This window comes from Carcharodon carcharias, chromosome 12 (assembly GCF_017639515.1).
Source record: "Carcharodon carcharias isolate sCarCar2 chromosome 12, sCarCar2.pri, whole genome shotgun sequence".
Classification (NCBI taxonomy): domain Eukaryota; kingdom Metazoa; phylum Chordata; class Chondrichthyes; order Lamniformes; family Lamnidae; genus Carcharodon; species Carcharodon carcharias.
In genome coordinates this window covers 48,771,857-48,799,651 of record NC_054478.1, presented here as the reverse complement: position 1 = coordinate 48,799,651, position 27,795 = coordinate 48,771,857, and the positions used below count along the sequence as shown (strand labels likewise).

At 39.8% G+C, this 27,795-nt stretch overlaps 2 protein-coding genes across 21 annotated transcripts in view; both read left to right on the top strand.

Annotated features, from left to right (window-relative positions):
- The window catches only part of LOC121284774 (R3H domain-containing protein 1-like), a 131,243-nt gene extending 128,031 nt beyond the window's left edge, over positions 1–3,212 (top strand). For 17 of the 20 annotated variants that reach the window (XM_041200383.1, XM_041200381.1, XM_041200401.1 and 14 more), the window contains one exon: positions 1,957–3,212. In XM_041200383.1, coding sequence (XP_041056317.1) covers positions 1,957–2,294 — 338 coding nt within the window. In that variant the 3' untranslated portion in view covers positions 2,295–3,212. Of the gene's footprint in view, positions 1–1,354; positions 1,399–1,956 lie in introns of all 20 variants that reach the window. The other 3 variants (XR_005944538.1, XM_041200395.1, XR_005944539.1) reach the window with 2 other exon arrangements.
- Positions 3,213–11,550: 8,338 nt separating this feature from the next.
- ubxn4 (UBX domain protein 4) overlaps positions 11,551–27,795 on the top strand; it is a 35,790-nt gene continuing 19,545 nt past the window's right edge. The window contains exons 1-5 of the mRNA XM_041200081.1: positions 11,551–11,746; positions 17,822–17,924; positions 18,064–18,092; positions 20,666–20,784; positions 25,366–25,540. Coding sequence (XP_041056015.1) covers positions 11,665–11,746; positions 17,822–17,924; positions 18,064–18,092; positions 20,666–20,784; positions 25,366–25,540 — 508 coding nt within the window. The 5' untranslated portion in view covers positions 11,551–11,664. The remainder of the gene's footprint in view (positions 11,747–17,821; positions 17,925–18,063; positions 18,093–20,665; positions 20,785–25,365; positions 25,541–27,795) is intronic.

Below are 27,795 nucleotides of genomic sequence, written 5' to 3'. Positions count from 1 at the left end.
TGCAATGATACATCCTTGCTGCACCAGGTTGTTGAATTTTATTCTTTTTGTTTTAAAGTTGAAGCCTTGATCCTGGTCCCTTTATTCTGAATTAATGAATTGTTGTCACTTTCAGAAAAAGATAAAAGCATAAAGAAGTAACAAATCCATTCATTAGAGTATAAAATATTTTACTTTGCCAGCCAAAATTGCAGAACACTGGATAAGATGACCTTCCTAAAGCTGTCTGACTCTGGATCAGATTATACATTGTGGAGTCCTTGGATTACTATATATCAGACTGGAACAAATTACACATTCCAGAAACTGTTGGCTGTGTCTCATCCTCCAAATCAGAAATCTGGTCCAACCTACTTGAGTTGCAAATAAATGCACCCTAAACTTTAGCCTTATCTGCCTGTTCCAGTCATTCAGCTGAATATTTAATGATCCCATGCCACTATTTGAAGAAAAGCGAGGAATTTTCCTCCAGCTGTGTACAAGTTCGCTACACTTTTTGCCTACACAGCCAGGTGCCATGTTTTGGATACCTAAAACATTTTGTTTTATAGCATCCTGTTTAGTAACCAGACATTTTAAGAATAATTCCAGTTATCTGAAACTCCAAATGCACACTAAGCTCAACTCCATGCTCTTTTCCATTTTAAGTAACTGGAAAACTAAAAAGCAATAGTTGTTCAGGTGCTACTTCTCCAAAGGAAGGTCTGGCACAGACAAATAAGATCAAAAAAATTTCCACTAGATTTTCAGTATTAAGCTACTGTCTGTTAAAGTACAACAAACAACTGAAACAATTGTCTCTATTTGTTGCTTACTTTTTTTTGTTTTCATATACTGTTCAAAATCTCGTGATATGTTCTTCAGTGTATATTATCAATGAATAATAAAAATTATATTGTGATCTGTTCAATGTGAATATTGTACTTCTAAAAAATGTATAGATTTAATCCTGTCTTGATCCCTACTTTTTGTTTCACTCAAACTGCACATACTGTTGTGGGTTCCTGCTGAAAATTTCTAAGGGAAGGCTTTTTTAAATTTATAACTGATTTGGTCATAATGTCATTGTCATTTGATGATTGAAAGGCTTACAATCAGTGATTGTGACCATAACACACTCTGCGTTACTCGTAGATCGGGCACACGCAGTGGAGTGCCCAATTGAGAATTATCCATATTATTTTAATCCTGTTCATAATTTGTCGTCTCAGTAACCTTAATATATTAGCACCATTACATTGTAGGAATAATTTCATTTAAGTCTAAACATGAATAATGTGACCGTGTACTTTTGTGTGATTCTTTTTAATTCATCATCACAAATTGCTTCCACCATTTTCATTACATGTCGCAGATTGCAACCACCAGTACTTCATCCTAGCTTCACAAGTTTTCCAGGTACAAATAAAGTTTTGAAGCTTTTACTTTAGATCCCAACCATAGTGTTCGGTGTTTGACACAGTTTTTGTGGACATAATGTTAAAATCTCCCTAACAACATCAAAATTGCAGTGGTGGAATAAAACCTACAACAAAGTTTCACATGCACTTCACTATAATCCTGGTGACCATGCTGTTGCATTATTGATTCTTATGGCAAGCTTTACTGGGAATGATTAATATGTTAAATATTTTTTATTTGTTTTCTCTTCATTTAAAAAGAGAAAATGCATTGAATGCAAATATTCAAATTCAGATCTAACCATTATATGGTATGCCAAAGCTGCTAGAGCTTGCATCAGGATATGACTTAACTCCAACTCAATTCCTGCAAATCTTTGTGCTCTCAGCAGGATTGAAGTTGTTGGCATCTGTCCTTGTTGCAGTCACCTCTGGATGTAGCCTGTTACATTTATATAACCTCATACACAGAAAATATAGTTTTAACAAATACGATTTAAACTGTTAATGTTGCTAGTTTTCAATTTGCATAACTTGTCTTCTCTCTGTCTTTCAGTTGTCAGCAGAGTGCTGGAGGTGACTGACCTGCCAGAGGGAATTAGTCGTACAGAAGCTGATAAACTTTTAAGTGAACTCTTTAAAGCTGGTGCCAAGATTCGATGGTTGCGAGACACTCAACCACATTGTGGTGGTAGTGGCGATAGTAACACAAATACAGAACACTCAAAACCTTCTAGTGACTTGGCATCCATGTACACAATCATAGCGATATTTCCTTCAAAACCAGCTGCTCAGAATGCATTGTTGAAACAAAGTAACTCCAGCAAATTCAAACTGAGAACAAGCAAGAAGCACTACGATTTTCACATTATGGAAAGGGCTAGTTCTCAGTAGTAAATGCTGCACTGGACTTGCAGTCTCTTCCACTGTTTTTCCCTCTTCGATTGGGCTTGTATAATGGTTTCTGTTGACGTATAGACTCCTGGAACGTTGGTGTTTTATGACCTAACAATTGAAGAAAACCAGTGATCCAGCAAAAAAGGCGATGAGTTTCCTAATTTATGTTCACCGTTGTCACAACAAAGTATCTGAGCATATCACAAAGCAGCATCTTTATATGGAGAATGCTGTAGAACCACAGTACAAATTTTATAGCCTTTTTGTTTTATATTTGTGAATCTTGTATCCAATCCAGAGCTCCATTGTACAGCAACTCATGTCGATACCATCAGCCAATAATTACTCGCCTTAACAGGTTTTTACCCAGCACAACCAGCAAAATACGAATTTGCCTAAAAAATCAAATAAACTAATTTGGAGAAGCCCGAAGTAGTGGGAATGAAGTGTTTCATTATCTTCCTTGGCTGGTCACTAGTGATCTACAAAGAAGAATGTGTGAAAATAATGCCTTTAGATGAAGCCTGAAGATTTTGCAGTTTGACACCTTGGATACAATGAGTTTGACAATTTGTCAGCAGTCCCTATTTTAAGTCAACTTCAGACTCAATAATTGGGCTCGTAAATTTATTTGTGTGGACATTTTTTTTTGTTGTTTTGAAGCCCCCCCGATTGCAATGTTTTTGTGTTATTTCTTAAATGCTGGACATTTGTTAGAAAGTTTAAGTGTTTTAAGTTCACCCAATATTGAGGATCACTGGACATCAATATAATTGTTACATTATTGACATACAAACCTATGATTTTTCGGTTGTGTGTAAATCCTGCCAGGCTGTACAATGTGTGCTGATGCAAGTTTTTTTCCCCCCTTTTTCAGTTCAAGGAAAAAAATAAATGTTTACAAATATATAAAAATACTCTTTGTACTTTATTTGGGTCATGCAAACTTAAATAGCTTTTTTGGGTGCTGACCAGGGACCTCAACTACTTGGCTGCTGAGTGACTCAAATATTTGTAGATTCAATCTTTCAATTAAGTTGCCAACTTTGCTTACAGAACTGAACTGCAATTTGTAAATATTTCTTCTTTTGCTTCAAATGATGCAAAAGTACTTGTTAGGACAATGGGTCAATTTTTTTCTATTTTACAGTACATTGAAAAGCTGACAATCTGACCTCATCTAAGAAGATTAGCATCCATTTTTTTTGCATTTGGTATGGTTTGGGTGTCACTTGCAACGCTGCATCTTCTAGTCTTTGTTCTTATGTGGTCATACTGTGGGTTGGTGAAGATAGACAAGATACGGGATTGAGACTCGCATGCAAACACTTAATCGAGCTTAAACTTGCTAGCATAGAGCTTGGGGCAACTAATTACACTGTGGTGTTACTGACCTTCCTATAAATTCAAACTCCCGTCTAGCGAAGCTCTGCTTCAAAGGACAGCATTGTTGAATCGGTCATTTTTTACGGAATGGTATGCTAAATTTAGGATGAATTGTAGTTTATGCAGGATGGTGATTGGAAGACCTGTGTGAGGGCACCATTGGAAAAGTCATGTTTGGAAGGGACCATAACCTGGATGTGGGTTTCATCAACAAAATGATGGTTTGGGATGGTGAGATAAGGGTGGAAGGAGGTTATGTTGCAAAGATGGGGGAGCATGGCCTTTGTGGTAGATAAGATTTGGGCCTTGAAGCTCAGTTTGGAATTAATCAGAGCACTGGAACCGCATAAATTCAATTGGGAAGGATAGAATTGAGCATATGGTTTGGAGGGTTTGATAGGAGTTGAATGAGATGACACTTGCACTAGAAATAGGGGACCAAGGATGAAACTGATATTCTGAGGTAACCATGTGGGACACAGGGAGATGCTATGTTGAGGGAAAAAAATGAGTTGAACTAAGTGTAGCAAGTGCCACAGATGATGAAAGAGAGACTGAAAGAGGATGAGTAGTTGACTATGTTGAATATAGTAGTTTGAGAAAGACCAGTGATAACACACCATTGTTCCATTCACTATACTGCCATCTTGTCACAGAGCAGAACCTTTGGTATAGTAATTTACCAACATGTTTACCAACAAGATTTTAAAATATTCAACAAAATAATTAAAATTAGAATTTGAAGATATAAGGCAAAAACTGAAAAGTTTAACTTCAACAGTGTCAGTTGAGTGCCCTGTTAATCTGTGTTTTTCTCATTTGTTTTAAATCTGCATTACAGAATGCACTTCTGGAGTAAGATTTTCATACATCAACCATGAAGTCCACTGGCTACTTGCATGCACCATGACACTTGACACTGACTAAAAGTCAGAAAGAATTGCTCTAAATTTCCAACTAGAGTAAATTTTGCTAAGCCCTATACAGAGTGAAAGTACCATGGATGATTTTCTGAGTTCTTTTGTATTTTTTAGATTAGGCTTTTCTCCTGAATTTATATAACTTTATGAATCTTTTACTGTGCTCACTGCCGATTAATCATTCACTGCACACGAACAATTGATATGTTGGTCATGGATAAGGTGACTGTTTTGCTTTCAGCATGGGTTTTCTCTTTTGCAGAATAAATGTGGTAAATATATTGAATTATAATTTAAAGGAGAGTTCAAACCATTAATAAATAATGTCAGTAGCTGATTAATAGAACTCTGCTGGCATTCAGAACAATGAGCAGTATTTTAGAGAAACTAGCTTTTAGCACTGGATTGTTTTATTACCTTTCACGTACTTTAATAAATAATTCAATAGAAAAAATTGCAAGGGCATCTTTGTAAAAAGATTTTTTGTCATGTTTTTCATGTTTTGATACATTTTCTAATCTCACAGTTCATAATATTATTATCAGCAATGCACAGCACCCCAAATGTTATTTGGGTATTATTCTTGAGTTGGTATGGTAACGCTAGAGAAGTCCCATATATAAACTACAAGACCAAGTCTGAAAATGTCCAAGGAAGTAAAGTGCAGTGGGGGAACAAAATGTGGAAATCAAGAGTTTACGGAGTATCACCAAGAAGCAAGTGTTTCTTAGCTGTCATTTTTTGAAGTGATAACAAATTGATACAAAAGTCACCTCAGACTGAAATTCACGTCCCTGACATTTAAAAGACGAAAGATTTGGAATGATGAGAGTAAAGCACACTTGGCATCAAATTGGAAGGGAAAACAATATAGCAGGAGAACCATAGTATATAAGGATGTATTGCCAATGAAGTAATGGTTGAATCTGGTAACAGATTAATTTTGTCCACTAAAACATTAGATGAAGGATATGTGTTTGTTGGGGATTGTGTTACTTGGATTCATGTAAGAAGCTAAGCCTGATGTAGGAGATTTTTTTTATTGGAAAACTCTATGTTGGGTTTTGTTCTTGGCAATAGTATGAATTTGTGCACTTTTATGTTCCAAATTGCTTTCTAACTGCCCTATGCTAAACACATCAATCTTGACAAAATTGGATTTGAAAATCCCATTCCACAAGAAATTCAGAAAGCAGCTATTGTATTTTTACATCAAAGCTAAAACTTAAGTTGCAATAGCTAGCTACTTAAAGTTTAAGTATGTTAAAGTAACAAAATATTTAACCATTCAGCTGCAATTACTCCTGGACAAGCATGATCCCAGGCTGGAACCCAGCTTGATGGATCCTAACTTTTATTTGTTTGTTCAGTGGTCACTCTCCACATATCTAAACAGAGTCCAAGGAGTCAGCTGATGAACTTTTAACAAAAGTATAAAACATTTATTCAACAAGAAAAGATGAACCATATTACAATATTCCTTCACCCACAACCATATGTTTAAAGATATATACAGATTTGTAAGGATAACATAAGTTACAAAAGCTTTCTTATACTTTAATGACCATAGTAAGTACACAGTCCATGTACCAACAGGCACGCTGTGGTCAGACACACCACACTCTGAAACCAAATGACAGATGCCATCTCAACCAGATGCTATGGATCTCTCCTCAAATCCTCCCAGACCCATGTTACACCATGAGTCAACCAGTCTCACTACACTCCATCTTTCACACAAGGATTTCCAATCTCTACTCTCCAGGGCCTCTCCTTGGAATCTTCTCCCAAGCCGACGCTTTTTCTCAGATGCCTTACGCAAGGGTTCATCTCCAGGGTTTCAAATTCTCCTTCTGATGTTCCTCTCCCGGGGTCACCACGTGCATTCAAACTGTCTTCCATGCACTCGCTCTCACCAGCTCAGCTGTCAACAGTATGCCACTGTTTCATATGCCCATAGCAAAGAGTTACAGACCTTCAGTTGTCTCTTTGGACCTTCTTGCCTCTTCTCAAGCCCTTACCTCTTTAAACTTAAAGTTTGGAGCTTTTCTCTGCCCCGCATTCTTAATTTCACTTAACAGGACCTTTTCCAGGTCCCTGTCCTTCCTTTAATTAGAAGATCCGCTTGGGGCTTTCCCCTGTTTCCATCTCACTCCTTTGGCCTTGGGACCTTTTGGTTCTTTTGGGACATCTGCAGCTCCCTCTCCTCCTGTCCAGTCTCTCTCGAGTCCTGGCTTCAAACTGCTTGAAACTGCTCTTTCTTTCGTTTTTCTGTGTGTGTCTGTGGAAGGGATCTGCCTCATAAAAACCTCATTAGAAATGCAAGCACCCTTTTAAAGTAAACTAAAACTCAATTTGACTTTTAACGCAGATAAATACAAATAAAACTTAAACATTAAAGCTAAAACTCATTCCTAACACCCACAAATACAAATATAACTTACTTAAACTATCTCTATTTCCTAACAATGTTAAGACTGCTTTTTGCAGACAGGACATAGCTGAGCACTTTTCCACTTTGTTGCATAGACTTAAGTAACTGTACTGATTAAGATTTGTATGGACCTCAGAGGGAGGTCAATTTGGATCATTCACTCAGCATTCCTGGCTGAAGATGTTTGCAAGTGCTTCAGCCTTTTTTCACTTGCTGGGATTTGCTATTGTTGAATATTGGGAATGTTCATGGAACCTCTAGATGTAGCAAGACTGCAGACCTTTGCAATTTCACACGCAACGAATCAGATCATTGTTCTATCTGTAGCATGTTGCTTTTGCTGTTAAGTCACAGATCACCTGGTCCAGGTGTGAGACATCCATTGCTGAGAAGCTAGGATGGAGATAAGTTATGTTCTGACCACAATCTTGAACACTCCTTGATAAATGGAGAGATGCCAGAGCAATGAAGGATTGCAAATACACTAAAAAAGAGAGATAAACCTAGTAACAACAGGCCAGGCAGTATAACATCATTGGTGGGGAAACTAGTGAAGACCATTGTCAAGGGCAAAATTAATTCTCACCTGGAGAAGCATAGGTTAGTAAGGGGCAACCAACACAGAATTGTCGAAAGCAAATCCTGTCTGACTGAGTTATTTGATCAAGTAATATAGAGAGCTGATGATGACACTAATGCATCTTGTATGTTGACATTCAAAAAACAGAGATTTGACAGAGGAGGTTGTGGGAAACTACTTTCTCTGGCAACTGGGTTGGTAACCAGAGGTCATAGAGTTAAAATAATTATTAAAATAATTTGAGTGGAAATGAGAAGAAATGTCTTTATGCAAAGGATTGTTCATGTCTGGAACACATGACTTGAAAGGATATTGGATCTTATCTGAAAGATTTCAAAAGACAATTTGACATGCACTTGAAGAGGACTATTCTGCATGGTTATATGGAAAAGCCTGGGATGTAGGTCTTAGACAGTTCTTTTAAAGAGTCAGCACATGTGTGATGGGGCCAATGGTCTCCTGTGCTTTAAGATTCAGCATATATGTTGTCCTGTGTTATAGCATCACCAAGTTGACAGCTCATTTTCAGGTACACCTGGTGCTGCTACTCTTTTGTCTAGATTTTATTGCAGATGGAATATAATGTGGGGAAGTGTGCAATTATCCACTTTTGCAGAAAAAAATAAAAAACAAAACATTTTTTAAATGGTGAGAGACTGGGAAATGTTGGTATTCAGAGGGACCTGGATGTCCTTGTACACAAATCACGGAAAGTTAACAGGCATGTACAGCAAGCATTCAGAAGGCAAATTTTATGTTAACTTTTATTACAAAAGAATTAAACTGTAAGACTAAATAAATCCTACTATTATATAGGGCCTTGGTAAGATCATACCTGTAGTAAAGTGCATAGTTTTTATCTCCTTACCTAAAGAAGGATGTACTTGCCTTAGAGAGTGTGCAATGAATGTTCACCAGACTGATTCCTGGGGTGAGAGTATTGCCTTCAGAGGATAAATTGAGCCAATATTCCCCAGAGTTTAGACGAATGAGAGGTGATCTAATTATGAAACATATAAAATCCTTAAATTTGATAGGGTAGATGGTGGGAGAATGTATCCCCTGGCTGTGGAAGCTAGAACATAGTATCAAAATAAGGGATTAGCAATTTAGGACCGAAATGAGAACTTCTTCAAAGGGTTGTGAATCTTTGGGATTCTGCCCCCAGAGAGCTATGGATGCTTAGTTGTTGAGCACATTCAAGGCAGATTTTGATTAATTTCTGGCTATTAAGGAATATGGGGATACTGTTGGAAGGTAGAGTTGAGGTTGGAAATCAGCCATGGTCTTATTGAATGGTGGAAGCAGGCTCGAAGGACCAAAGTTCTTGCTTCTATTTCTTGTATTTTTATTCCTATCGAAGTCTTTTGAAAGTGGTCGGACAACAAGTAGCAAAGACTCTTAAAGTGGCTTAGAGGGTCCTTAGCTTTCTAAATAGAGGCATAGCTCCCCTAACCTCTCTGCTCTAAGGAGAACAACCTGAGTTTCTCTCATCTCCCCACGTAGCTAAAGTCTTTGATCCAGTACAATTCTAATAAATCTCCTCTGCGCCTTCTCTAAGTCCTTAGTATCATTCCAAAAGTGTGTCTAAATTAGCGACAATACTCCAGCTGGGCCCTCACCAGTGTTATGCAAAAGTTTAGCAAAACTTGCTTCGTTTTGAACTCTATGCCTCTCTTTAGGAAGTCATGGCTCCCGAAAGCCTCTTCAACAGCCTTCTCAACTTCTCCCACCTTCAAAGGCTGGTGTGCATACACCTCAAGCTCACTCTGTTCGTGCACCAACTTTAAAAGTGGTCCATTTAATTTATATTATCTCCTCATTCTTCCTACCAAAACTAATCTCTTCAAACTTCCTCTGTTAAATTTCACCTGTTATGAATCTGCCCATCTCACCAATCCATGTCTTCCTGGGGTCTGATAACACTGGGTACTACATTTCTGAATTTTGCGTCATCAGCAAACTTTTGAGATTTTGCCTTTTACACTCCAGTCCAGCTTATAAATACATGTAAAAAAATAACAATGGTCCAAAAATTGACCCTTGGGAACATTTCTTTTATTCAGTCCTATCTGCCTTGCAGTACCATCTTGTCCTTGTTGAATTTGAATTATTAGCCCATCTCTCATCCCGATTAATTGAACATTAGGTTGACTGGCCTATGGTTAATGAGTATGTCACTCTCTTTTAAAATAGTGGATGATTATATTTCCAATGGTTTACTCCACACGAACGTGACCCCGTACGCTGTTTCTTTTTGCAAGATCAGGCTGAATTTGAGAAATCTCCAGCATTGGTGGTTTCACCTAATTGGAAGTTGCAAGGTTGGTTTATTGATGACAAGCGAGGGGTGTGACGTCAATGGTTGGCAATGACGACATCAGGATTGGCTGGAGCATGCGCGCGATGATGTCAGACGAGAAACCGGAAATCCGCACTTTGTCACCGGTCGTGATCAAACTGAGGGAGCGCATGGACAATAGCGGATTTAAATGCCTTGATCAGAGTACCCAGCAAAATTGTTCACATAAGCACAGAGATAAAAACAAAAAACTGTGGATACTGGAAATCCAAAACAAAGCAGAATTACCTGGAAAAACTCAGCAGGTCTGGCTGGCAGCATCGGTGGAGAAGCAAAAAGTTGACTTTTCAAGTCCTCATGACCCTTCAACAGAACTGTGTAAAATTAGGAGAGGGGTGAAATATAAGCTGGTTTAAGGTGTTGGGGGGGTGGGGGGAGAGAAGTGGGGGGGGGTGGGGGGAGAGAAGGGGGGGTTGGGGGGAGAGAAGTGGGGGGTGGTTGTAGGAACAAGCAAGCAGTGATAGGAGCAGATAATCAAAAGATGTCACAGACAAAAGAACAAAGAGGAGTTGAAGGTAGTGATATTATCTAAACGAATGTGCTAATTAAGAATGGATGGCAGGACACACAAGGTGCAGCTCTAGTGGGGGTGGGGTGGAAAAAGACTAACAGGGCATAAAAGGTATAAATTTAAAAATAATGGAAATAGGTGGGAAAAGAAAAATCTACATAAATTATTGGAGAAAACAAAAGGGGGGAGAAACAGAAAGGGTTGGGGATAGAGGAGAGAGTTCAAGATCTAAAATTGTTGAATTCAATATGCAGTCCAGAAGGCTGTAAAGTGTCTAGTCGAAAAATGAGGTGCTGTTCCTCCAATTATTGTTTGTAGACCTTAGCCTTTGTCAATCTAGGTAGGCATGGTTTGGTAAATGTACGCTCCCTGCTGTTTGAATATTCGCCACAAGATCTGAGAAGGCACAAAGGCAAATATTAAAGGCCGCCTCCGGATCTCGTTGCATGCACCAAATGCAACGGCCTCGACTTTAATCCTGCGCTGAACACGGACCTTCTCGCTTTCCTTTCTGACAGTGACAGAGCGGGCTTTGTCTGCGGTAACAACTGCTGCCGGATGATTGACAGCCACAAGGCCTGCCCCCCCCGGGGTGATTGACGGACAGAGGACCCGCCTCCCTGTGATGATTGACAATCACAGGGCCCGCCTCCCCGGATGATTCGCAGAGGGCCCGCTCTCACTGTGGTTATTGACGGACACAGGGCCCGCCTCTCCGGGGTGATTGACGGACACAGGGCTCCGCCTCTCCGGGGTGATTGACGGACACAGGGTCTGCCTTCCCGGTGTGATTAACGGTCACAGGGCCCGCCTCCAAGGTGTGATTGACAGTCACTTGACCCGTCTCCCCGGGTGATTAACAGACACGTGGCCCGCCTCCCCAGGCGATTGACAGTCACATGGCACGCCTCCTCGGGCGATTGACAGTCACATGGCACGCCTCCTGGGTGATTGCCAGTCACAGGGCCCGCCTCTCCGGGTGATTGACAGTCGTATGGCCCGCCTCCCCGGGTGATTGACGGCGCTAAGGCGAGTGTGACTGGTGCAAGGTGGGCGGTGCGTCATCGCCCTAGTGAACGGGAGAGGGACCGGTGGCGGCGGCGGTGGAGGAGGAGGAAAGCTGAGTGGCGCTAGTTCGGGCTGGTAGAAGAGAGAGAGAGAGAGTGTTAGCACAATGCGCTGGTTTAACGGCAGCATTCCCGACGCCATCGCCTTCGCTAAGCAACACAACGCGGTTTTTATAGTTTTTATTCGAGGTATGGAAGGGGGTAGGGGGATGGTTGGAGATGGGCTCGGCCTAGCCGGAAAGAAGCCTTGTCATTCCTGCTTCACCCTGCCCTTGGAGCCGGAGCCAGGCCGGACACGTCATCGTTAGCTTCCTCGTTTAAATTTTTAACCAGATTATAAATTCTAAAAGGGTTTCCGGTTTTTATTTATAAACAAATGCGTTGCAGCAATGGCTAGCTGCTGTGTAAATAACGCACTGGATATTTGGAGGCAACCATACTCCAAATTTTCAGACATTTCACATGGTTTGTGAAACTGATTGTTATTTTGACTAAAATGTTGTTGTGGGCTATGTATCTGATATCCCCAAATCACTGTGGCCAGAAAGGATTTAAAAGGCAGTCTTCACAGTGTTTGATAAACTTCAGAAAACAACTTGATGGATGGAAAGGATATGTATGTCTGTGTCCCTCATTGTTTTGCTGTGCCCAAATAACACGATGTGCACGTTTCTGTGCATCACTGTGTAATGGTGCAAATAAACATTAAGGTTGTAAAGTTTCTTTTTCATGTGACTCTTTGAAGGTGTTATTATCCAACCTCACCTGTCACATATCTCTCACTGAATCTATATATGCACACCAAACTCTCAAAGTCAATATTTTGTTGAGTCAGTTTGAAGGCATATGTACATTAAAAGTTCTTCTGTAAACCTGGAGATAAAGGACCACGTTGTACAATTTTGACCACTCTGCCCTGCCTAGTTAAAATCAAAAGTATTTTTTTAAAAAGGTGATCATAGAACTGTAGGTAGGATTTTTGAGGATTCACTCTTAAGCCTTCTGCTTATACAAACTTTCTCATGTTGTAATGCATCCCATGGTCTCTGAAGCCTATCTTGACCCTTAATCTGGTATTTTTTTTCAGTCAAAAAGGACAAATATAGTAAAGGGAATAATATTGTTTGATGATAAATATTAAATATAAACATTCTGCAATGTCTGTGCAAAATGTAGATGATACTTGTTGCTTCCTGGAAGATTATTTGCATTAATATTTGCATTTATAATGTTGACTTAGTAATTTTGTAAATAAGTACATTGTGTACAGTTAGAGATGATGCTAACAATCTTAAAGGATAAGAAATTTTAAAGCGTTGCACCAACATAAATACTAAACTCATGCCACAGGTTTACTCTTTATTTGCAGCTGCTGTCTCTTGTTAGCTTGTGGAGTTTTTGGAGTTTGGAAAATTAAGAAATTTCACAACATTTTTAAAAAACACAAAAGATAAACCAAGCATTCAGTGCTTCCTGGCATAATTTGAACATGTAAAAAAAGGTCATGAAACCAACAGAGAATATTGACAGCACCAGTCCAATGCTCTACAAGCAAGCATATCTCTTGTCCTGATTGTCACCGCAATGAGAGAGAACTAACATCTACTTGATTAATTACACAAATAAGGAACTGAGATGTCAATAGTTTTTCTTCAACCTTTTGTACGAATTATAAGGGAGTCCTCACAAATTGACAAGGCAAATAACATGCTGTATCCCACAGAGCAATATTTAACAATTTAAGCAAAATAATCAGGTTTATGTTTTGAGTGTAAGTATAGGATACTTAATGTGCACCTCAACCCTGGAAATTCAAATTTTGGACTCAAAGCATAGGGACAAATTAGCTGCAGAATTGCAATGTCCACAGCTGATGTTGAAAATGTATCTAAATTTGACCTTTGAATGTTTATGATTGAAAACATGCTGTCCTATTTAACTTGCTTAATTTGTTATGCATTAAGATAAACAGATTAACAATTTAAAAATATCCGCCAATAGCTTGAGCATAGAAAGCCATTTCACTTTTGCCTTACTAGAGATCAAGAAATGAACTGTAACAAAGTTTTATCTTTAACACAACTTAATTTTCCTAACTTGAAGCATATAAAAGGTAGCATAGTTATGAGAGTAATCACCACAGTTAGTATAACTTTTCTCCAGAGTCAGCACAGCAGGTACAAGGCTTCACCTTGATATTCAACTCTCAAATTGATATTACAGTCTTAGCTGTATATCATTAGTAATTGTACACTGTCATCTATGTTATTATTCGAAAAATGACTTGCAAATTTTGGATCCAGGAATTGCAGTACTATCAAAGTAAACTTAATCCATAATTTGGTTCTTCTTCCTACCTCCTATACCTTCTCTCATATGTGAACAACACTAACCTTTTGTTGCTGGTTCATTATGTGTGTTTGTTTTCTTCTGATTTGTCCCATGTGTGTATTTATAAATATTTGCACGTTATTTGTCATAGAGACATTCGGTCTATCGCGTGTATGCCAGCTTTCTGTAGAGCAATCCAGTCAGCCCCATTCTCCTGCACCTTCCCCAGAGACCTGCAAGTTATTTCCTTCAAGTGCCCATCCAATTTGCTTTTGAAATCATTCATCTCCTCTGCTTCCATCGTCCTTGTAATGGCACCCTGGCCATTACCGCTTGCTGCATAAAAAAAGTTATTCCTCTGTACCCTCTAGAGGACCCTCACATTCTTCCTAAAGAGTGCTGACCAGAAATGGACGCAGTACTCTCGATGTGGCAGAACCAGAGCTTTATAAAGGTCCAGCATTACTTCTCTGCCTATTGTACTCAATATCTCTATTTATGAAGCTCAATGGTCCCATATGTTTTGCTTGCCACTCTCACATTGTGTACTCCCACCTTCAAGGATCTATGCACATACACCCCAAGGTCCCTCTTTCCTTTCACATTCTTTAGAACTGTGCATTATATTTATACTGCCTTCCCTATCCCCTCTACCAGAAAATCTGTTTTCCTCTTGTCTGCCCACTCTGCAAGCCTATCTGTGTCTGACACAGTCGATTTGTATCATCCTCATTGTTTGCCGCTCCTCGAACTTTGGTATCATTGGCAAATTTTGAAATTTCACACCCTATGCCAATATCCAAGTCATTGATATGTATCAAAAAAGAGCAGAGCTTCTAACACCGATCCTTGGGGAATACCAATGTCACACTCTACCAGTGTGAAAAATAACCACTTTCCGCGACTCCCCACTTTCTGTCCTGAAGCTAAATTTTTTAGCCAAACTGATGCTGACTCTCCTGTTTCACGTACCTCAGTTTTATTAACCAGCATTTATGTGCTACTTTGTCAGACAACTTCCATTGTATTTCCTTCATCAACTTTCTCAGTTACTTCAGCAAAAAGATCAAGCAGATCATGCTTCTAATCTAAATTTTACAAATACATGCTGGATCTCCTTAATTCAAACCTCTCCAAGTGCCTGTTGTTTTTTTGCCCCTGTGATTTTTTTAAAAATTAATTCACAGGATGTGGGCTTTGCTGGCTTGGGCCAGCACTTATTTCCCATCCCTAGTTGCCCTTGAGAAGGTGGTGGTGAGCTGCCTTCTTGAACCCCTGCAGTGCATGTGGTGTAGGTACAACCACAATGCTGTTAGGAAGGGAGTTCCAGGATTTTAAGCCAGCAACAATGAAGGAACGGCAATAATTACCAAGTCAGGATGGTGAGTGGCTTGGAGGGACACTTCCAGGTGTTCCCATCTATCTGCTGCCCTTGTCCTTCTAGATGGTAGAGGTTGTGGGTTTGGAGGGTGCTGTCGAAGGAGCCTTGGTGAATTCCTGCAGTGGATCTTGTAGATGGTACGCACTGCTGCTACCATGCGTCGATGGTGGAGGGAATGAATGTTTGTGGATGTGGTGCCAATCAAGCAAACTGCTTTGTCCTGGATGGTGTCAAGCTCCTTGAGTGTTGATTATTGGTTCTAAAACCTTATCCACCAATAATGTTTAGAAAATTTTCAGATTAACTGCTTTTAATACTTCAGAGCTTTCTTTGAACTTAAAAAATGAAATTGAACTTAACTAAAAATGAAATAACTCAGTTCTGAATTGTTTTAAGTGTCTTTCTTGGTGTTTTCCCAGTCTCTTTAAAATCTCCTTTCGTGTTAATCCCATTCACCATCAATCCTGTACCCACAGATCTACCTGGTTCCTGGTCCACCAGCAACTCGAATTTATAATTCTCATTCTTATATTCAAATTGCCCCATGGTTTCACAGTTGCCAACCTCTGTAACTTCTTCCAGCCCTACAAATCTCTTAAGAACTGTGTTCCTCTTCTCTGACCTTTACACCATTAGTGGTTGTACTTTTAGCTCTTTCTAAACATCTCTGCCTCTCTCCGTCCTTTAAAACTCATTAAAGTCCACTTCTTTGATCAGACTTTTACTTTCCTCTCCAAATACCATCTTCTTTGGCTCAGTGTCATTTTTCTTTGTTTAAATTCCTCTGAAGCACCTTGAGATGTATTCCTAAATTAATGGTGCTTTATAAATACAATTTCTCCTTGAGTAATACTAGTTTGGCTAGGTCTTTCTCTTTTGGTTACTACTTTTTCAGCAAGCCTGGGGCAGGGCGATGGAGAAAGCAAACTAATTTGTTACATGCCCCTTTCCTGGCTACTTTCTGCCAACCAAATCCAACAGCAGACTTTTTGTACACCCATAAGATAAACAAATGAGGGAAGCACATCTTTGCAATGTTTCCCACCATTTGCTGCTAGAAAAAGGAGCTGTCTAATAGAACTTAATGACCATGTTTGAGGGGCCTGTGTAAGCACTCTTGAATATTGCTATGCGCTGTTCTTCTTCTTGAGTTCTCTGCCCAAAGGCAGGTCCAACCTACAACGCCATGACTTCCACCATGGATACAGCAAGGAGGTAGGTCCTGATCCCACACCAACCACCCAGCCAACTGGACCCCCATGGCTCCCAAGTTGCTTTGGCAACATACACGTTTACATGTATGTTATAGCCTGGGGCTATGGATAGTGATGGTAGCCTCCAATTTCTTTCCATCACATGGCTGACCAGGAATCTCTCCCACACTTGCCACCTGCGATTGGCAAGCCTTAGAAAGATTTACAAATTGATACTCAACCTATTTGGCCTTGTTATGAATGCAGCCATCAAGTCCTGGAGAGGGACTTGAACCTGGAACTTCTGGCTCAGAGGCAGTGCACCACAAGACCTCTGCAATGCACTGTGCCAAGTGCTTTTTAAAAATCTTTTGACAAGTCGTGGACTGCCTCCCACATTCTCTAGGTCCCCAGCACGTTTCCACACCCAAACCCTGGAATAAAAAAAGAGATCAAGAGGGTTTCACTGAGATGAACAAAAATGCTAGCCAATTACAAATCCCAGGTCTATTTCTCCTTAGATCAGAACATCAAAGTGATCTTGTGGAGCCCCATTTCAGGCTGTTAGCTATGCTTTTATTATAATTAATAAATGCACTTTTTGGGGCCATCAGTATGTTTATGATAATAGTGTGTTGGTACCTCATCATTATCTGAAGGCAGCCTCTAGTTTGAGCATCTATTACCAAGATACTTGAGGTATCTAGTTTGTGTTGCCATTAATGGTATTTGGCTTCAGGATTTCTGTGTCTCTTTTAAGTTGAAAATCATAATAAGCAAGGAACGATAGCTCTTTTTTAAATCACTAAATAAAAACAGAAAATTCTGTAAATACTTGGGTAGCATTTTAATAAAGACAAATGTTTACATTTCAAGTATTTTTCCTTTCTTTATAGATAATTGTTCCAGCATTTTATGCTTTGTATCAGCTTTCCAGTACCTAGAGTGTTTTATTTTTCACTTTTTTTTGTTGTTTCCATTTATCTTTAATACAACTATTTTTCTCAGACTTTCAAACTAAAGAAATCCTGTCTTTGAAAGCATTCCCAAGTACCAAATGAAAGGATACATTGGAACTGTTCTATTTTGGATTCCCTCTTAGTTTTCCTGCAGGAGATTGTAGACATTTTAAGTATAACTTTAAAGTAATTTTACATTTCACATCTACAGAATATACTGAAATAGAATATTGATCTGATGCATCGTTCAGATATGCTGAAAATGGATAGGTGTATAAGAGCACATTAAGCATGATCAAGAGTAAATATTGATCTGATTTGAAAGTGGACATAAACTGCATGTGTTGTTCAGAAATGGCATCTCTGGTATGTTCTGAATGCTGATTATTTTTATTTTTAGGGGATGATGAACAATCAACACGGATGGCTGCAAGTTGGGAGGCTGAAGAAGTAGCAGAAGCAACTGTAAACTCTTTTGTTGCTATTAAAATAGATGCTAAAAGGCAAGTGTCTCAAATGTAGATAGTTTGCCTAATGATTGTGGCTGTTGCTTTTGTTTGGATTTACTGTCATTGTGATGTTTTAAAATAAATATATAACATAATATTTGATAAAGGTGTTTTATTACTTTTTTTTCTACAGTGAAACATGTGTGCAGTTTTCTCAAATCTGTATCCTTTTAATATTGTGTAATCAATCTCTTCTTGAAAGTAGAAGTGTAGTATGCATAAAAGTACATTCTCTTTTGAGGTACTATAATTCAGGGATCTCCAGCTCTTTGGAGCTGAAGGCCAGAAATACATGCCAAATCTAGTAGTGGGCTGCATATGATAAGTAGAAATGCCAACTGCCTATACACATTGAGATAACCTCGGATTGAGAGACTCCTGTATATACAAAACAACAAGCTCCAACAAGTGCCATCCCCTCCCACCACACACACACACACGCGCACAAAATATGAGGCCCCCCCACTCCATGCATCCTTTTTCCTAGAGCTTGCACAATTTTCTCTGTCACTGCTGGGCTGCTTCCCTGAAACTTAAACCTTGGAAGCTTGAAGTCTTTTAAATCTCTAGGCTCGAAGAACTGGTACAAAAAGGATGCTCCATCATTGGTCAAAGTCCATCAGTCGGGAGGCAACCTTTACCAGTCCTCTAAATCCAAGAAGTTTAAAAAAAAAGTTTATGCATCAGCCAGAAAGAACTCAGCAGGAGGTTTGCAGGCCAGAGCAAAGGATTAACAAACTGAATTTGCCTCAAAAGCCTTGTCTTGTACAGCCCTGCTGTAACTGAACCCCAAAAAACTTTGCATTTGATTGAGGAAATTTTTTGTCTGGTGCCAATATACAATGTACCAGATTTATTGATTCCACAACTTATGATAGGACTTTAACTCAAGTACAAGTTACTAGTCCAGTACCATAACCACATATCTATTGTGCCCTAATAAATATCAGTGCAAGAAGCCTGCAATCTGAATAACAATGTAGTTTTCACTTAATTTTTTTATAAAATGGTCATTTTTGTTTTATTATCAAAGTATGATATAAATATTGAGGAACTGTGGTGTACAGTTTCTGCCTAACTAATGGCTGAGATTGCTGTTTACATGCATTGATCATTTCAGCCCACTTGATAAATGTAAATTATGCCTTGTAATTTCTCATAATGAATCCTCTTAAGGATTTGTGTAAACAAGGAAACTGGGGAAACTTACACACTATAATCATGTACCTCAATGTAATGCTTTCAGCCTTTGGTATTAAATCATTTATATGCCACTATTGGTAAATGGGTCTAAATTGGGCTTGTTTTAGAAATGGATACTGGGAATTTCCTTGGGCCATTGTAAAACTGACATAAACTCCCCTCCAGGATTTTCACCAAAGTTACAGCCTCCAATCAGGAGAGGGCCTGTTGAAACTATCAAAATACTAGGAAAAGTAACATTTTGTTTTATTTTTTAAAAGGTTGAAACCACTATAATATGAACAATCTTCTGTAATAAAAAGCTGCATGGTGGAAGGAATATGGGTGTGACTAGATCATACAATGGAAGAGAAATAATGATTTCCATTCTGATCTGACAGTTAAGTTATAAAGTGTAGAATCTTTTTCTGTGGAAATTCAAGCTTTCAAGGTTTAAGTTTCAGAGAAGCAACCTGGGGGTGACAGAGAAAATAGTGCATAGGGGGCCTCATATTTTGTGCTCGTGCATGTGTGTGTGTGGTGGGAGGGGATGGCACTTTTTGGAGCTCGTTTTGTTTATTTTGGTGCCTTTAACTATTTTAGCGGAGAGGAACTTGTCCGTGGGGAAATAACACTTGGGAAAAAAAATGTTAATGCAGTAAGTTGTGGTTAATTTTTTTTACTGTTTAGTCTGTGGAATTTTGTGAATGCCATACCTTTTCGACAATTATGAGCAAGAAGCAGAGGACTGAATTCTAAACTGATTTACCAGATGACTAAGTTAATTCATGTAAATCACTGAATTAGAGCTGGGAAATGAAGGATGAGTCAGAATTTTATTGAGTTCTTGGGATAAGTGAAAGAGAAAAAGACAAAGGCAGGATGGTGGAAGAAGAGGAGACTAAAAAGTACAAGAAGTTAAGAGATTTTTAAAAGAAAATGAATGATCAGATGTCAGGAAGAAAGGAAAAGGAGCAAGGAAAAATAAATTTTTAATTAAGAAATTCATTACAGGAAATGTCTTACTGTTTTCCTCTGAGATGGACTTCTATGAACTAGTATTAGACCATCTTGTTTCATTAATGTTATAAAAGGGATCCTTGTACATTGATGATAAATAAGTAATACTTTTTCTACTATTTAAATAATTTTATTTTGCTGAGTTGTTCAAGAATTAGATAACAAATTTTTACGGAAGCTAGAATTAATTAGTAGAATTAATTCCACCAAAGGACATTTCAGATTTGCCTTACAGCTGTCACAAAATGGCTTTTACATTCAGCTGTCTGCTTTATAAAAACATTACGATTTACATTGTGGAGAAAATATTTGCTTTATTGGGGGTCAAAATACTCAGCAGCTGTCCACCAGTAATAAATCTTGATGTAAGTAATTCAGTGCAAGTACTATAATTTTGCAAACCTTTAGAATCTGAAATTTGAGTTGTTACCTTGTACTATAGACAAAATGACAAGAATAAGATCTGTAACAGCATTGTTCAACTTGTCATTACAAACTTTCTCAGTATAGTACCCTAAATTAATAACATCCAGATCCTGTGGTGTGCATTCCATCAAGTTTTTTTATAGGAGACAATGGAATCCCTTTGGAAGTTGTTGCTGGAAGTGTGACTGCAATGGAACTAGTAACTCGAATTCAGAAAGTTAAGGACGTAAGAAATTTGAAATTATCCTTTTATCTAACAATGAAGTTTAATGATACTATATTCGTGTTTCATGTTTGAATCTTGAAGCTTAAAATAACCAAAACATTGGTAGACTACCAACCAGTCATCTAATATGTAAATGAGAGGTGATGGTGTGTTGGTATTGTTGCTGGACTGGTCGAAGATGCCTTGATGAATTCTTGAAATGCATCTTGTAGATGGTACACATTGCTCCTACTGTGCATTGGTGGGGGAGGGAGTGAATATTTTTGGATGTGGTGCCAATCAAGCAGGCTGCTTTGGCCTGGATGGTGTCAAGCTTCTTGAGTATTGTGGGAGTTGCACTCATCCAGGCGAATGGGGAGTATTCCATCACACTCCTGACATGTGCCTCGTCACACAATTCCTAGGCTCTCACCTGCTCTTGTAGTATTTATATGGCTAATCCGGTTCAGTTTCTGGTCAATAGTAACTCCAGGATGTTGATAGTGGGGCATTCAGTGATAATAATGCCATTGAACATCTAGAAGCAATGGTTGGATTCTCTCTTGTTGGAGAAGGTCATTGCCTGACACTTGTATGGTGTGAATGTTAGTTACCACTTCCCAGCCCCAGCCTGGATATTGTCCAGGTCTTGCTGCATTTGGACATGGACTGTTCAGTATCTGAGGAGTCATGAATGGCGCTGAACATTGTACAATCATCAGCAAACGTCCCCACTTCTGGCCTTATGATGGAAGTAATGTCATTGATGAAGCAGCCGAAGATGGTTGGGCCGAGGTCACTACCCTGAGGAGCTCCTGCAGTGATGTCCTGGAGCTGAGATGATTGACCTCCAACAACCCCAATCATCTTTCTTTGTGCTAGATATGATTCCAACCAGCAGAGAGAGTTTTCCCCCTGATTCCCATTGACTCCAGTTTTGCTCCTTGATGCCGCACTCGGTCAAGGGCAGTCACTCTCACCTAACCTCGGAAGTTCAGCTCTTTGGCCCATGTTTGAACCAAGGCTGTAATGAGGTCAGGAATTGAGCGGCCCTGGCGGAACCCAACTGAGTGTCAGTGAGCAGGTTATTGTTAAGCAAGTGCCGCTTGATAGCACTGTTGATGACCCCTTCCATTACTTTGCTGATGATCGAGAGTAGACTGATGGGGTGGTAATTGGCCAGGTTGTATTTGTCATGCTTTTTGTGTGCAGGACACACCTGAGCAATTTTCCACATAGCTGGATAGTTGCCAGTGTTGTAGCTGTACTGGAGCAGCTTGGCTAGGGGTGCGGCAAGTTCTGGAGCACAAGTCTTCGGTTCTGTTTGTGGAATGTTGTCAGGGCCCCATTGCCTTTGCAGTATTCAGTGCCTTCAGCCATTTCTTGATATTACGTGGAGTGAATCGAATTGGCTGAAGACTGGCACCTTTGATGTTGGGCACCTCCGGAGGAGGCGGAGATGGATCATGCACTCGGTACTTCTGCCTGAAGATTGTAGCAAACGCTTCAGCCTTATCTTTTGAACTAATGCGCTGGACTCCTCCATCAATGAAGATGGGGATATTTGTGGAGCCCCCTCCTCCAGTAAGTTGTTTAATTGTCCAACAACGATCACAATTGGAGATGGCAGTACTGCAGAGCTTAGATTTGATCCATTGGATGTGGAATCGCTTAGCTCTTGTCTATCATGCTGCTTATGCTGTTTGGCATGCAAGAAGCCCAGTATTGTAGCTTCACCAGATTGACACCTCATTTTTAGTTATGCCTAATGCTGCTCCTGGCATGCCCTCCTGCGCTCTTCATTGAACCGGGTTTGATCCCCTGGCTTGATGGTAATGGTAGAGTGTTGGATATGCCGGATCATGAGGTTACAGATTGTGTTTGAGTAGAATTCTGCTGCTGCTGATGACCCACAGTGCTTCATGGTGACCCAGTCTTGAGTTGCTATATCTGTTCGAAATCTATCCCATTTAGCATGGTGGTAGTACCATACAATACGCTGGACGGTATCCTCAATGTGGAGGCGGGATGTTGCCTCCACAATGACTGTGCGGTGGTCACTGTTACTGATACTGTCATGGAAAGATGCATCTGTGGCAGGCAGGTTGGTGATGATGAGGTCAAGTATGTTTTTCCCTTTTGTTCGTTCCCTCACCACCTGCCGCAGACCCAGTCTAGCAGATATGGTATTTAGGACTCGGCCAGCTCAGTCAGTAGTGGTGCTACCGAGCCACTCTTGGTGATGGATAGTTAAGTCCCCCACCCAGAGTACATTCTGCACCCTTGCCACCCTCGGTGCTTATTCCAAATAGTGTTCAACATGGAGGAGCACTGATTCATCAGCTGACGGAGGGCAGTACACGGTAACCAGGAGGTTTCCTTGCCCATGTTTGACCTGATGCCATGAGACTTCATGGGGTCCGGAGTCGATGTTGAGGACTCCCAGGGCAACTCCCTCTCAACTGTATACCACTGTGCCACCACCTCTTCAGGTTTTGTCCTGCTGGTGGGACAGGACATACCTAGGAGTGGTGATGGTGGTGTCTGGAACATTAACTGTAAGGTATGATTCCGTGAGAATGACTGTGTCAGGCTGTTGCCTAGGAAATCTGTGGTCCTTACCTGGCCTGGCCTACATGTGACTCCAGACCAGGAATTGACTCTTAAATGCTCTCTGAAATGGCCTAGCAAGCCATTCAGTTGTAACGAACTGCTACAAAGTCACAAAAAATGAATGAAATCGGATGGATCACCCCGCATCGACCTAGGCACCAGAAATGACAACAGCATTCTCAGCCCTGTCGACCCTGCAAAGTCCTCCTTACTAACATCTGGGGGCTTCTGCCAAAATCAGAAGAGCTGTCTCAGCTGCCTCAACAGCTTGAGTAGCATGTGTGTGTACCATCTACAAGATACACTGCAGGAATTCACCAAGGCTTCTTCGACAGCACCTTCCAAACTCATGACCATTACCATCTGGAAGGACAGGGCAGCAGTTAGATGGGAACACCACCACCTAGAAGTTCCCCTCCAAGTCACTCACCATCCCAACTTGGAAACATGTCACCATTCCTTCACTGTCACTGGGTCAAAATCCTGGAACTCCCTTCCTAACAGCATTGTGGGTGTACCTACACCACACAGACTTCAGCAGTTCAAGAAGGCAGCTCACCACCGCCTTCTCAAGGGCAACTAAGGGCAATAAATGTTGGCCCAGCCAGCGAAGCCCACATCCTATGAATGAATTAAACAAAAATGGAGTTTCAGCTATTAAGTGCTTTTTTTGCACCATTTTAGCAGTTCTCTTGGCTTTCCCAGATTTATGCTATTCTAGATTGAAGCATTTTGGATAGTTAAGTGTGTGGATGTTTTATCAAAGGCAATGTATTTCTTCCCTCGCTTAAACTGTCAGAAAATGGGCTTTGAGCATAATTATTTAGTCACTAAGCCAGCAAACTAATGAAGCCCTCTCATCCCAACTGTGGCTATTTTGAAACCAAAATTTCCTTCCTGAAAATACAGTGCAGTCATTAAAAGAACTGAATTACTGACAATATGGAATGCACCATTATCTTTATTTGCTACTGCTTTGAACCATTGGGTATGCATTGTTTTTGTAATGCCATTTATCAGAGCATAACTATTTGTAATTCGCCTTGTAGCAATTCACAAAACTCCTAATGAATGCTCATTTATTATATGTCTGGCTGAAAGCTTGCCTGAATGTGCGAGTGATTTGTTAATTAGCTATTCCATTCATGGCTGCCCTTGGGTAGAATCTTGCCCCTTCACCCAACAGTGTTTGCTGTGATACTATAGCTCAAATGCACCACATCAGTGTGCTTATATGTGGAAAGTTAATTGTGGTCATTTATCTTTTTGTTGTTTGTGGGGCCCTGCTTCCTCCAAACATTGAAATGTGTTTAGATTTGTAATTCTTTAATGTAGTTTTACAGCAGTGAGAGTTTACTTTAGGAAAGTAGTAACTTACATTTTATATAGTGCCTTGACTTCAAAATGCCCCAAAGAACTTCGCAGCCAATGAATTATTTTTGAAAAGTGGGTCACTGTTATAATGTAGGGAAAACGGCAGTCAATTTGTGCACAGCAGGGTCCCACAAACAACAAAAAGATAAATGAACAGATAATCTGATGTAATATAGGTTGTGGGCCAAATGCTTGCCAGCTTCCCTGCTTTCTTTGAAATGGGATCTTTCATGTCTGCCCGAGAGGGTAGACAAGGCCTCTTGCAATTGTCAACACCTATAACACTGCAGCATTCCCTCAGTACAGCCCTGAATTATCAACCCAGTTTATGATTCAGTTTTAGGAATGTGGGTTGAACCTTCTGACTCAGATGAGTATGACACCTACGTTATTTATAATTGGTATATTAGAAGAGGTGTACTTCATTTCTCCCAAGATGCAAGAGCATCTAACTTTATTGATTCAAATTTCACTGTTTAGGTACATTTCATTCAATAGCTCCCAATCTAGTCCATTTTTGAATGGTTTAATATGTTTCACAAGTTCCATATCTGTTAAGGATCTAAATGGATTTGTCCCAAATTGAGTGTGTGTATTTCCCTTGCTTTTTGTTAGATGCATAGACAAAAGAATGTAGCAGCAGCAGGTGACAACCAGGAAAACCATATAGGCCAAAGCCAGGCTTCAGCAAGTGAATTTCCAGAATCTGCTCAAGCCAATGAGCCACAAGTTTGTGATATTAAAACAACAGAGACAATGGCTTCAGCAGCACTTCAAGTAAGAGCCAAAGGTAAATGAATTGTACAAACCAATAACAATAACTACAGTGACACTCAGTGGTAAAAAGAGCGTGCATTACAGTAGGAAAAAATTGCAAGTATTGGGATTTGAAAAATTCAACCAGCAACATGTATTGCAAAAGAATGCCTGTGGGCTGTCTGTTTATTCGTGAGACTTCCTGATCATTTTCAGGAAATGGTTTGATTGTTTTTGAGTGCTCAAGTTGAACTTAAGGAGTTGACACCTCAATAAAAGTTTTTTTTATAATTTATCTGGAAAGCCTTTCTTGATATTTTCAGCAATTTATTTTGATAGGCTCTACTGTTTGTCAACTGTAGCTCAGTGGTAAACCACTTGCCTCAGAAATTTCTGGGTTCAAACACCACTGCAAAGATTTGAGTGCAAAATACACTTGCACTCCAGTGGAGTACTAAGGAGGTGCTGCACTGGAGGTGCCATTTCTCAAACGTGACATTAAATTGAAGCCACCTTAGGTGGACATAAAAGATTCCATGACACATCTTTGATAAAGAGTCATACCTGGTGCCCTAGCTAACATTTACCCTTCAACCAATATCACTGAAATAAGTATTACTGTTTGATTAAGGAAGCTGAAATCCTAGCTTTGAGTTTTTAAGGTCCATTGTTGTGATCCTTTCATGAAGCACTGGATTTAGTCATAGACTTAAACAGCACAGAAACAGGCCCTTCAGCCCATCGTCTCCGTGCCGGCTATCAAGCGCCTACCTATCTATTACCTGCGCAACATGTTCCACTGTTAGTGGAAGAGGGAAGAACATTAGGATGGGGGGACCCCTTTTATTTGCTGTGCCTTTCTAATTTTCAACAAACACGTGTTGCTTAAGATGAATCTGAGATGATGCTGTGTTGGAAGCATTCTACTTTCACCAGTTAAAGTTGGATGGAAGATTCTGCAAATGAGCAAGCATCTTTTGATTCATTCCCAGAAAATAGATAATTAGTGCTTCCATCACTGCGGCTTAGTAAATATCTAGCACATTTGTACAATGAGTTTATTTTTCAGTAAATTGTTATATGAGCATTGATTATTTGAAATCTTAGTATAATGAAGTGCAGGCACTCTAATCACCCCACCTTCCATCTGTCTCATATGTCTAAGCCTGTATTTTTCTCTTTTTTACCAAATAGTTTTCTTGTAGAAATTTTTTTGAAGTAAAGCTTCACAACTCATCTTCCAGCTACTTTTCCAGTCATTTGGGGGGAAAAAAAATCATATATAAATAATGTTAAGCCTGAGAAAGACACAGTGACTTCTTAAGTGTTTTATATTTTTATTGTTATTGGGCCAGTTGACAGCAATTATCCCTAAGCCCATCAGAGTTTAGAGGTGGCTCAGGGATTAAATGCGAGAAGCACAGTTTTCCCATGCCTCCAGAAGGCCATCGGGATCTGGTATTGGCCAGGAGATGGCCACTAAAAGCCATCCCCTCTGCCCTTGTCTCCTGGCCCCCCCCTCTCCCGATCCCCTCACCACGACCTCCATCCCACACCCATTTACCTGTGGCCTGTGTCCCCCATGAATCCTAGGCCTCTCCCTTAATGTATTACTGGCAGCAACCACCAGCCCAGTGGCTCTTGGGGTCTGACAGGCACTTAACCCAGTCAGGCTGCCTGTCAGAAATTCTTCTCTTAGAGACATGATGACACAGGAGGAGGCCATTTGGCCCATTGAGTCCATACTGGAAAATGTAATTAAACTAGAATAATTTTACTTTCTACCTCTTGCACTTGTCTCCTTTTCTTAGAAATTCAAAATAATCTTAAAATGCTGTGTTTCATTTCCTTCCAAGAACATACAGATTTCACACCATCACAAATTTAGAATATAGCCAGTAGTCATCTCCAATTGGAACGTTAAAAGATGAACTCACCTTTCATGAAATTGCACTTTCTAGGCTTAAGGGCACATACAATTGCATTCTATTTTGTACATTATGATGTTCTGGTCCTTACAAAAGAATGTCTTTTCTGATTTAGTATGGGCTGTACCATAGGAGATTCATTATTTTAAAAGCCGTATTACTGCACATTACTGACCTATTTGTTCATAACACTTCTAGTGTCACGTTCATATCCAAATGTACTGTAGTGGATGGTTTAGATTTCATATTAATAAAAGAACGTTAAATCAGAACTCTTAACTATGAGCAGTAATGAATTCTAACAAAAACAAACTAAGTTGCTCAAAATGTTTTAAAAACTTTTGCCTGCCACTTTTCTTTC